The sequence below is a fragment of the Conger conger genome, chromosome 3 (genome assembly GCF_963514075.1).
Source record: "Conger conger chromosome 3, fConCon1.1, whole genome shotgun sequence".
Taxonomy (NCBI): Eukaryota; Metazoa; Chordata; class Actinopteri; order Anguilliformes; family Congridae; genus Conger; species Conger conger.
The window spans coordinates 77,170,159-77,181,948 of NC_083762.1; the positions used below are offsets into that span (position 1 = coordinate 77,170,159).

The 11,790-nt window shown below is 48.2% G+C and overlaps 1 protein-coding gene across 1 annotated transcript in view; it reads left to right on the forward strand.

Moving 5' to 3' along the window:
• Positions 1-11,790, forward strand: part of LOC133125220 (glucosylceramide transporter ABCA12-like) — a 69,978-nt gene that overhangs the window by 33,376 nt on the left and 24,812 nt on the right. The window contains exons 26-35 of the mRNA XM_061236975.1: positions 158-272; positions 1,939-2,268; positions 2,434-2,503; positions 3,029-3,163; positions 4,647-4,799; positions 5,100-5,283; positions 5,701-5,919; positions 6,597-6,793; positions 9,724-9,881; positions 11,422-11,658. Of these exons, the coding sequence (XP_061092959.1) occupies positions 158-272; positions 1,939-2,268; positions 2,434-2,503; positions 3,029-3,163; positions 4,647-4,799; positions 5,100-5,283; positions 5,701-5,919; positions 6,597-6,793; positions 9,724-9,881; positions 11,422-11,658 (1,798 nt within the window). The remainder of the gene's footprint in view (positions 1-157; positions 273-1,938; positions 2,269-2,433; positions 2,504-3,028; positions 3,164-4,646; positions 4,800-5,099; positions 5,284-5,700; positions 5,920-6,596; positions 6,794-9,723; positions 9,882-11,421; positions 11,659-11,790) is intronic.

Genomic DNA, 11,790 nt, shown 5'->3' on the forward strand with positions numbered 1-11,790 from the left:
AGGTATCTTTGGATGTTGAGCACGGTTTCCCACTATATTGCCCTTTGTCTAACGCCATTTTGGCTCCCTTGTAGGCACCTGTGCAAGTGACATCTTTGGATTGCTGTGCATGCTGTCTGCCACAGTTTCATCTGACGCCATTTTGGCTCCCTTGTAGGTACCTGAACAGCATCGCCTTTGCCTTCCCCTTGGTGCTGATGATCGCCTGGGTCCTGTTCATCGCCAACTTTGTCAAGAAGCTGGTCCACGAGAGGGAACTACGGCTGCACGAGGTTCGAGATTAACTCATTAATCTTCCGCTGAGCCGTTTGGTAGAGCACATCTTTGAGTTATGTTATCTTGTTGAAAAATGTCAGCATAAAAAAAGTTTGAATGAATTGCGCAGTTAAAAAAAAAGAAGAAGTTATTTTACTTGGTGAGAACATTGAACGGATAATAATAATATTAATAATAATAATAATAATCTCCTTGCATATATGTAGCTTCTCTCGTACTCAAAGCATTTTACAGTGATGAGGGGGAATTCAACCACCCAATGTGTAGCACTCACCCGGGTGATGCACGGCAGCCATTTTGTACCAGAATACTCACCCTACATTAGGGTGAGGTGGGGAGGGAGAGAACAATTTTTTAGACAATTAAATCAGGACATGATTGGGTGGAAGGTTGAGAGAGCCGATATATTTCTGGTATAACCTGAACAGAAAAGAATTATGGAGCAAAAAAAAATGCTTTGTATGCCAGTCTCCAATATGTAATCACTTACAATGTTCTAGCCATTATTGTGAATAAGTATCTTAATTGCGATCAAGTGTTAATTGTCTCCATTTTAGTCACCTTTGTCATGCCTGGTTCTCGGAGCAAACCTGAAGATATGCTTGTTGAGACCAGCGTTGTTTGATTCTAACAAGGGTACTGTTTGAGTACTGGGTGTTTGACATGCAAAGCATTTTTCTCAAAGTTCTTAGTTTTTTTTCATGCTTTTCCCTTCTCGCTGTTGCCAGTGCCTCATTAATGGAGAGACACGTTTGTGCACAAGGCTTTTTTCCCCCTCTGTTTTTAATAGAAATAAATTACAGTTAGGGAGATGCCAATTAAACTGCATAGCAATCTTGTCTTGGGTCAGGATCTAATGTTCTGCAAACTTGAAATAGATGTTCTACATTAGCGCTAGGGACTGATGTATAACCTGAATATAAACGCACCAGATTTATTTTGTCGTGCACAATACGTTACATTAATGCCATTTGCCAGACGCTCTTATCCAGAGTGACGTACAGTTGATTAGACTAAGCAGGAGACAATCCTCCCCTGGAGCAATGCAGGCTTAAGGGCCTTGGTCAAGGGCCCAATGGCTGTGCGGATCTTATTGTGGCTACATCGTAGGTCCCAGTCATGCACCTTAACCACTATGCTACAGGCGGTGTAAAATACACAAGTGAAAATATGCTCTATTTGCAGTGTCTTTCTGAACTGCGTCAGTGCTCAAAATAAGGGTTTTGTCCCCATTTATGTCTGCTTGCATGACTGGGTGCTCTGCAGTTAAATGCCCAGTATCTGGTGATATCTATAGCAGAGTTCAGGCAGTCATTGAATGCAAAGGCTTTGCTACCCAGTGACCAGGGGCTCAGGCGGTAAGAGCAGTCGTCTGGAAGTCAGAGGGTTCGATTCCGCCCTGGGTGCGTCGAAGTGTCCCTGAGCAAGACGCCTAACCCCCAAATGCTCCGGACAAGCTGGTCGGCGCCTTGAATGGCGACCGCAAAAATAAAACACCAGCAGTCAGCATATTAACCTCACATTTATTTTTTAATAAATCCAGTGAGCTGGAGTACAGAGCCAAAGATTGTGTCCCTGTCCCAATACTTTTGCATTCATCCGTATATATCACTGTGCCCTCGGCCCTCACCTCGCTCCTCTGTCGCCCTGTCCGCCGCACAGTACATGAAAATGATGGGGGTCAACCCCTTCAGCCATTTCTGCGCCTGGTTCCTGGAGAGCTCGGCCTTCCTGGTGGTGACCATCATCATCCTCACCATCATCCTGAAGGCCGGCCGCGTGCTGCCCCACAGCGACGGCTTCCTGCTCTTCCTCTACCTGTGCGACTACGGCCTGTCCATCCTGGCCATCAGCTTCCTGGTCAGCACCTTCTTCGACAAGACCAACATCGCCGGGCTGAGCGGGAGCCTGATCTACGTCATCTGCTTCTTCCCCTTCATCGTGGTCCTCTCCCTGGAGACGTCTCTGTCCTTCACCGCCAAGAGCGCGCTGGTGAGAGGGGCCGGACACACGGACCGGCAGACAGGCAGACACGCGGACATATGGACGCACGGACAGACGGACGGACGGACAGGCAGACACACGGACAGACAGACAGACGTAACCTAATAGACAGATGCTATGTCCATTAACTCTTCTTCTCTTCCCGTCCCTCAGAGTCTGTTTGCGCCCACTTGCTTCAGCTACGCCAGCCAGTACATCTCTCGCTACGAGGGTCAGGGAGAAGGTAAGGTCACTGAGCCGGTCTGCTGGGGCTGTAGTGTCCCTACTGAAATCTCCGGCTCAGGCCGTCTGATTGTGATCTGTTTCAAGGTGGTTTAAACTGTGTTTCTGACACTTATAGCTGCTCATAGCTGGTCTGTGGCTGGTCAAAGCTGGTCTCTCTGGTCCTTATCTTTTTTGTACAGGTAGCAGTTGAAATTGTACTTCCCTCTAGGGTCTTTCAGCGCACTAGTTATGGGCATGCACTTTGTTGTACTTCGCTCTGGATAAGAGCGTCTGCCAAATGCCATTAATGTAATGTAATGTAATGTAATGTCTCTAGCTGGACAAAGTTTATTAAGCTAGTAGAGTAAGCTGGCAGGCAACTGGTGGGCAAGCTGACTATTTAGGCTGGTCAGCTGGTTGACCAGCTGAAAGTGTTTAAAAAGACAGCTTGGACCAGCTTGACCAGTCGAGGCCGGTTTAAGCTGGAATTGTCAGCAGGGGCGCCCTGACCCCGTGCTCCTCCTCCTGTCTCTGAACGTGGCAGGGATCCAGTGGAGTAACTCCTACGTCTCCCCCCTGGCCGGGGACACCTGCTCCTTCGGCTGGCTCTGCTGGTTGCTCCTCATCGACTCCGTCCTCTACTTCCTGATCGGCACGTACATCCGCATGGTCTTCCCAGGTAAACCATAACAATACACAGGCACGTACATCCGTATGGTCTTCCCAGGTAAACCATAACAATACACAGGCACGTACATCCGCATGGTCTTCCCAGGTAAACCATAACAATACACAGGCACGTACATCCGTATGGTCTTCCCAGGTAAACCATAACAATACACAGGCACGCACATCTGCAAATGTGTGCACACGCTCAGACATGCACACACCCTCAGACATGCACACACACACACACACACACACACACACACACACACAGGCACACATACAGGCACACACGCTCAGACATGCACACACACGCGTGCACATGCACATGCACACATACACGCACACACACATGCGCACACACACACACACACACACGCACACACACACATACATGCACACTCAAACACACGCACTCACATGCCTGCACACACAAATGCACTCATACACACGCATGCACACACACTTGCCCTAACATATGTACGAACACCCTCGATCATGAACGCAGACCACTGATGCATGTCTAATTACAAGCAGAACTGGGCTGTTTTATTTTGGCTTTTGTGTTGGCCATTTTTAGACTCTCTGTCCAGCAATGCCCTGGAGAGAAGTAGTTATTTTTTATGTGTTGACAGATCTTAACAAGTTGCACCTAAAAATAATATGTGTTACTTCATAAAGCAGGAGTGCCTTGGGCTGTGTACTTCATGTTAACAGATTTAAAGTGACTTCTGTCTGGACCTGGCTGATGCCAGACCAGGATTCTAATAGCATTTGTTTTGCATTAAAATACTTTTCTGTGCTCTGTTGATCTTGCCTGGAGGATTTGAGTAAGTACTTGAAAAGTAGTTGCATCCAAAAGAAATCATATTTGAACCCAGGTCTGGCTGAGGTTTTAGTTGTGAATGAACTGCAGGAAGTGTAAAGCCTGATTCATGCTTCATCCGGCATCCGTACGGAGGGTCTGTACAGTGGTTTCCGGAGATTACGTTGCTGGTAGAGGTTCTGTACGGTGGTTCTGGAGATTCTAGTGCTGGTAGAGGTTCTGTACGGTGGTTCTGGAGATTCTAGTGCTGGTAGAGGTTCCGTACGGTGGTTCTGGAGATTCTAGTGCTGGTAGAGGTTCCGTACGTTGGTTCTGGAGATTCTAGTGCTGGTAGAGGTTCCGTACGGTGGTTCTGGAGATTCTAGTGCTGGTAGAGGTTCCGTACGTTGGTTCTGGAGATTCTAGTGCTGGTAGAGGTTCCGTACAGTGGTTCTGGAGATTCTAGTGCTGGTAGAGGTTCCGTACAGTGGTTCTGGAGATTCTAGTGCTGGTAGAGGTTCCGTACAGTGGTTCTGGAGATTCCGGTGCTAGTGGAGGGTCTGTAACGGCGGTTCTGGAGATTCCGGTGCTAGTGGAGGGTCTGTAACGGTGGTTCTGGAGAGTACGGTGCGGGTGGAGGCCGCCGGGTCAAGCAGGGATCAGGCTTAACGGTCTGTGCTTCCTGTGCCAGGAAACTACGGCATCGCGGTGCCCTGGTACTTCCCCGTGATGCCCTCTTTCTGGGCGGACCTCTTCGGGTGCTGCGGCAAAGGGGCGGAGGAAAAGGGGTGGGGCGTGCAGAAGAACCCGGGAGGCTTCCCCAAAGACATCGACCAAGACCGAGGTAACCATCGTGGCTTCTGCAGCCTTCTCACCGTCCCCCGGTGGCTGATAATAATCAGTGCACTCTTTGGAAAAATGTTTTGCTGACTTTTCGTAAATATTATGATAAAAACAAAATTGTCATTTAGCTGACACTTTCATCCAAAGTGACTTACAGTTGATTAGATGACTGGCTACAGGCTGCCCTGCTTAAGGTTGGTGCGTCATTTCGACAGGGGCTCAGTGTCTCTCTCCCTCTCTCTCCCTCTCTCTCCCTCTCTCTCCCTTTCTCTCTCCCTCTCTCCCTCCCTCCCTCCCTCAGACGATAGTGGCTTCCCCTCCCAGGTGGAGGAGGAGTTCCTCGGGCTGCCAGTAGGGGTCGCTCTCCAAGGCCTGACCAAGACGTACGGGACCCGGGCCGCGGTCCAGAACCTCACCGTGTCGTTCTACGAGGGCCACGCCACCGCCCTGCTGGGCCACAACGGCGCAGGGAAGACCACCACCATGTGAGGGCGCTCTCTCTCTCTCTCTCTGCTGTACCAGCCCTGGCCTGTGCTGGTGGCATTGTACAGCACGTAAAGTCTTTTTTTATATTACAAAATAATACCTTTTGATACGACAGGGTTTTTTGAAACACAGGAACGTTTGTGGGCAGACACAGTGCAGAAGGCCAGGGCCTTGGTCTCAGGAGGTGGTAGGAGTACACTGTACTTAACCTGACATGCATGTCGTTTGGTGTAAATGATCACTTGGAGTCTGTGAATGACAGTGTTGTCTGTTGGTGAAGTGCTGAGTCCTTGATGTCTGTGAATGACACAGTGTTGTCTGTGGGTGATGTGCTGTGTCCTTGGCGTCTGTGAATGACACAGTGTTGTCTGTGGGTGATGTCTGTGTGTGAACACTGTGCTGTTGTCTGTGTGCAGGTCCCTTCTCACCGGCCTGTTTGGGCCTACCTCCGGGTCCATCGAGGTCTACGGGAGGGACATGCAGACCAACATCAGCGAGATCCGCAGGGACCTGGGGGTCTGCATGCAGTACGACGTCCACTTCGACCACCTGACCACCAAGGAGCACCTGCTGCTGTACGGGCAGATCAAGGCCCCCCACTGGACACAGGCGGAACTGCAGCACGAAGTCCGCAAGTGAGTGCACTACACACTACGGGGTACAGCGGGAATGGGGCAGTGTACGAAGCGGCCTCCTAGCTACTGTGTCCTCAAAATTAGGACTGTCTACTGAGCATACTGCCTACTGTTTAGTGTACCTGTTTTAGTATCTGATGGGCAGTATGTGAAAAATAGCCACCATACTATTTTCCAATGGTACTGTGATCGTTTCCTCCTCTTCTCTTGATTTATCGGACCCCTCTGTGGCACTTCCTAAATAATAAAGTGTGAATACATATAAATCCTGGAAATAAGGATGTCATACGGGGAATTGAAGTACACTTAATTTAGAGAAAATGTTCCCAACTTCTTATCCAGGGAACTCAACTCTACTCAATATACTCAACAGTATGCCCGTAAGCCGTTTCAGACACTGTTTCAGCAGCATGGTAGCCCTTGGCACACTGACCTTGGGGCAAAAAAAAAATATGTTCTGAGAAGGAATTCAGAATGATTTTGAATATTTGTAGTTATTTGTGTGACTAAACATCGGCCAGGATTTCAAATGTCACCTCGATAACGGTTTCTTGTCTACACAAAAAACAACCTCCATTATATATATTCCAATATATGACTGAAATGCTATGTTGGCCACATATTGAGTATTGACCCCCCCTCCTTCCTTGCTAATCGCTTTGTGCCGGATTTCCCAGAATCCTCCAGGAGACCGGGATGTACGCCCATCGGCACAAGCGGGTGGGCACTCTGTCCGGCGGCATGAAGAGGAAGCTCTCCATCTCCATCGCCTTCATCGGGGGGTCTCGTCTGGTGGTCCTGGACGAGCCCACCACGGGGGTGGACCCCTGCTCCAGACGCAGCATCTGGGACATCGTCATCCAGCACAAGAAAGGTCGCTGATTTTATTTTTTACTTTAACCTTTATTTCACCAGGAAAGAGTCCCATGGAGATTTTCATCTCTTTTTTTTTTTTCAAGGGAGTCCTGGCCGAAATGGCTAAATGATGGACACCTCAAAAACATTAAAATCCAGCTATGCTAGCTTGACCTGCTTTAAAATTCAGGCTGGTCATGAAGCTGCTCTAGCTGGGTATGAGCTGGTCAACCAGCATGACCAAGCTGGTCATAAAGCTGGTCTAGCTGGGTATGGGCTGGTCAACCAGCATGGTCAAGCTGGTCATAAAGCTGGTCTAGCTGGGTATGGGCTGGTCAACCAGCATGGTCAAGCTGGTCATAAAGCTGGTCTAGCTGGGTATGAGCTGGTCAACCAGCATGACCAAGCTGGTCATAAAGCTGGTCTAGCTGGGTATGGGCTGGTCAACTAGGATGGCCAAGCTGATCATAAGCTGGTCTAGCTGGTCAATCAGCTAGGGTTGGTAGCTTCTCTGTTTCAAAACATAGCTTGAACTGGTTAAACCAAGTCAAGCTGAGAGCTGGTCTGAACTGGTCAACCAGCTGCCAGCCGTTTTCAAAGCCTAGCTTGAGCTGTTTTTTTTCAGCAGGGGGTGGACACTGCGTTTGTGTTCACCTGACTGGCTTGAAAAGTTTAATGAATTACAGTTCATGGTCTGTATATTAACAAGTGTAACTGTATATTGCCACTCACATTTACACTGGTGCAATTACCAAAAGACATGGAAGTTAATGTTTTCGTGATTGCATTATTCCCTTCATTTTGTTTCCCAATGTGGAATGTGTAGTTGGGGTTTATATTCTCAGAGTAATGCTACTGTACTGTACCTTGCTCTGGTTAAGAGTGTCTGTGTATCTAGTGCTTGTAATGTTATAGTGTAATGTCCTATCTCATCACTGAAATAGCCACTTACAAGCTAAAACACCCACCCTCCAAAACGTATTTAGCCAGCTACAGCTTCCCAGGCTGAGCAGTAATTGGACCAGAGGACTGTAAACTATGCAGTGATTGGACTAGAGGTGCGGTAAACTGTGTAGTGATTGGACCAGAGGACAGTAAGCTGTGCAATGATTGGACCGGGAGACTGCAGAGCTAGTGCAGGCAGTTACACAGAGGCGTTGCCCTGGCGACTCACCCCCCTGAGTGGTTTTCTGACCAGTTACCCGGCAACCTGCCGTGCTTCTGGCTGTGGTCAGCTCTCCATTCCTCTCTGTGGGGCAGCGCTACTGCGCTCACGAGGAACACCTTCAGCTGGCTGGCCTGCCGTCACCCCCTCACAAAATGCTGATTTGAGCTGTGATTTAAGCCGCCCCTGACTGATGCGTGAAACTGCTGTTTTAGGCATCAGGCTGTTTATCAAGGGCGGGGAGGGGGAGATGGGGGAGACTGTGTCCACATGCGACAGGCTGGCCGGGATCCAGACTGATACTTTTCATTTTGGACTCCCCTATCGGTGGGCTTGTCTGCGTTTAGCGAAGAGCGGCTTCGCTGTTCGGTAAATCTGGGGCTAATTAGGTCGTTAGGGCCCCCCCCGGTCGGAGCAAAAAACCCAGCATGCATGCAGCTTTCAGCTTTGGCTAATTCCGCTCCCTGAATATTGGACAGGCGGGCGGCTGGATGCAGAGATTTTCACTGATTCGCTAACTTTAAATTATTTCTGTAACCTTAATGAGTCTCGCCCTTTTCTTATCACGCACACCGCCATTCGTTCCCAAGTTAATGAGCTGGGAATTGATTTCCTCCAGGTACGTGCAGTATTGCTTGAGTGAAGAGGATGGGGGGTGGGGGGGGGGCAGTAATAAGTGATTGTTATCGATGTGCATTTGCAGATATGTTTCTGAATTTGAATTATTTTTCATGCCAGAGATGGCTGTGCCTGAGATCTTTCTGTGGGAGCTAATTTGAAAACAAGTGCCGGGTTCTTGATGTTCTGAATTTGTGTGTCTATAGCTGATGTTGTTTGATGGTTCGATGTTTTGCCATTTTGTGTGTGCGTGTAGAGCTGGCATCTGTTCCACAAAGTAGGATTACCGAGTTAGCCAGATGACTACACTGGAGCAAAACCCTGGACCCCATCCAAATCTATAACTTGGACTGAAGTAAAAAGTTGAAACTTCTGGGTTTTTCTTTGTGGAATTATCCTGGAATCCTGCTTTGTGGAACAGGCCCCTGGTGTAGTGTGATGTTTTGATGTTTTGTGTGTCTAGAGCTGATGTTGTGTGATGTTTTGATATGTTGTGTGTGTATAGCTGATGTGTGATGTTTTGATATTTTGTGTGTGTATAGCTGATATTGTGTGATGTTTAGATATTTTGTGTGTGTCTAGCTGATATTGTGTGCTGTTTTGTCTGTAGAGCTGATGTTGTGATGTGTTGTCTGTAGAGCTGATGTTTTGTCTGTAGAGCTGATGTGTCGTGTGATGTTTTGACTGTAGAGCTGATGTTGTGTGAGGTTTTGATATTTAGTGTGTGTCTAGCTGGTGTTGTGTGTGTAGAGTTAATGTGTTGTGTGATGTTTTGTGTGTAGAGCTGATGTCGTGTGAGGTTTTGATATTTAGTGTGTGTCTAGCTGATTTTGTGTGTGTAGAGCTGATGTGTTGAGTGACATTTTGTCTGTAGAGCTGATGTTGTTGGGGGCGACATGGCTCAGGCAGTAAGAGCAGTTGTCTGGCAGTTGGAGGGCTGCTGGTTCAATCCCTCGCCCGGGCAGTGTTGAAGTGTCCTTGAGCAAGACACCTAACCCCCAAATGCTCCTGACGAGCTGGTCGGCGCCTTGCTTGGCAACCAATCGCCGTCAGTGTGATGTTGTGACGTTTTGTCTGTAGAGCTGGTGTTGTGATGTTTTGTCTGTAGAGCTGATGTGTTGTGTGATGTTTTAAAGTTTTGACGTGTTGTGTGTGTGTGTTTGCAGACCGTACCATCATCCTGTCCACCCATCACCTGGACGAAGCGGAGGTTCTGAGTGACCGCATCGCCTTCCTGGAGAGGGGGGGGCTGAAATGCTGCGGCTCCCCGTTCTACCTCAAAGACAGGCTGGCCCAAGGCTACAACCTCACCCTCACCAAGAAGGTACATGGATCTATCCTGCCCATTCTTGCACACTTGTTCACTCTTGTTCACTCTTGCACACTCTTGCACACTCTTGCACACTCTTGCTCACTCTTGCGCACCCTTGCGCACTCTTGGTGTCTGTTGGTGTCTGTTGGTGACTCTTGTAGACTGTTGGTGACTCTTGTAGAGTCTTGGTGTCTCTTGGTGAGTCTTGGTCACTATTGGTGTCTCTTGGTGAGTCTTGGTGAGTATTGGTCGCTCTTGGTCACTCTTGGTGTCTCTTGGTGACTTTTGGTGTCTCTTGGTGAGTCTTGGTGAGTATTGGTTGCTCTTGGTCACTCTTGGTCACTCTTGGTGAGTCTTGGTCACTCTTGGTCACTCTTGTAGACTGGTGAGTCTTGGTGACTCTTGGTGAGTCTTGGTCACTGTTGGTGTCTCTTGGTGTCTCTTGGTGAGTCTTGGTGAGTATTGGTTGCTCTTGGTCACTCTTGGTGACTTTTGCCAAACCACCTGCTTCTGCTTATTCAGACTTTTCTTTGTTTATTTTAACAGTTTACAAATTTCTTTATCACCCAGTCATATTTCCAATTCAGTTCAGTTCAGTTCAAGTCATTCAATGCATTCAATTCTATGCTATTCAGTTCAGTTTGGTTATAATTGTGTAATGCTTTTGACAGATTAACTTCCACAAAGTCACTTAACAGAAAAATATGAAAACAGGAATGTATAAAAGTTCAGGCAACTTTTAAATACATTCAAGGTGTCCAGGTTTGAATGGAGTCTGGAGGCATTCATTTCTTTCTGCTGTTATTGTTCTCTCAGCATATGTGTCTTAAGATAAGATACTCAGCACAAAAAATGCTTTACCCTGTAATGTTTGACAGTCTTGCACCTTTAGCCTCAATAGGTTTATCTCTCACTTTCTGTTATTCTATTATTCATCCATCTCTTTCTGTGATGCCTTCCCCTTTTTCCAATCTTAATTTAATTCTGATCACTGCCCTCGTTCTCCTGTTGGATTCTGGGGGAAAAAAAGTCAACAAAGGGTTAGCTGGAAGATGATCAGAACTCGCTTCTGAACAGACCTGAGTTCATATAGTATTTTATTTTGGATTCAAATGCTTTTCTGTGCTCTGTGGATCTTGCCTGGTGCATTTGGGCTGGCAAGGAGGAGCAGACGGGCAGGGTGTACACTTCTAGAGGTGTTCTGGCACTTTGTTGTACGTCGCTCTGGATAAGAGGGTCTGCCAAATGCCATTTATTTAATGTAATGTAATGTTTTCATTTGGACAATACGCCGGGCAAGCTTACCCTGCTGAAAAACGAAAACAGCTCAAGCTAGGTTTTGAAAAAGAGCTGGTAGCTGGTTGACCAGTTCAGTCCAGCTCCATACTCAACTTGGTTTGAGCAGCTCAGGCTGTGTATTGAAACGGGTCATTTCAAGCTGGATGCTACACCAGGGCAGTCAAGTGCAGGAGAGTATTTGAATCCAAAACAAATACTGTTTGAACCCAGGCCCGCTTCCGAACCCGTCTCTCTCCTTCTCCTCCCCGACCAGATCCAGGCTCCTGGGTCACAAATGCGGTTTGATGGCGAGGAGGTGAAGGCCTTCATCCAGGCTCACCTGCCGGGGGCACGTTTGAAGGAGGGGGATGTGGGAGATGTGGTTTACTCCCTGCCCCCCTTTGGCTCACACAACGCCGAGGCCTACCACACCCTGCTGACCGGCCTGGACCAGAACCTGGAGGCCCTGCAGCTGGGCTGCTACGGGATCTCAGACACCACCCTGGAGGAGGTAAGATCTGGGAGATGTGCACACACACGCACTGATACACACACTCACAAACACAGTCACACACACACACTCACGCACACGCACAGACACACGCACGCGCACACGCACAGACACACACACCCACACATACTC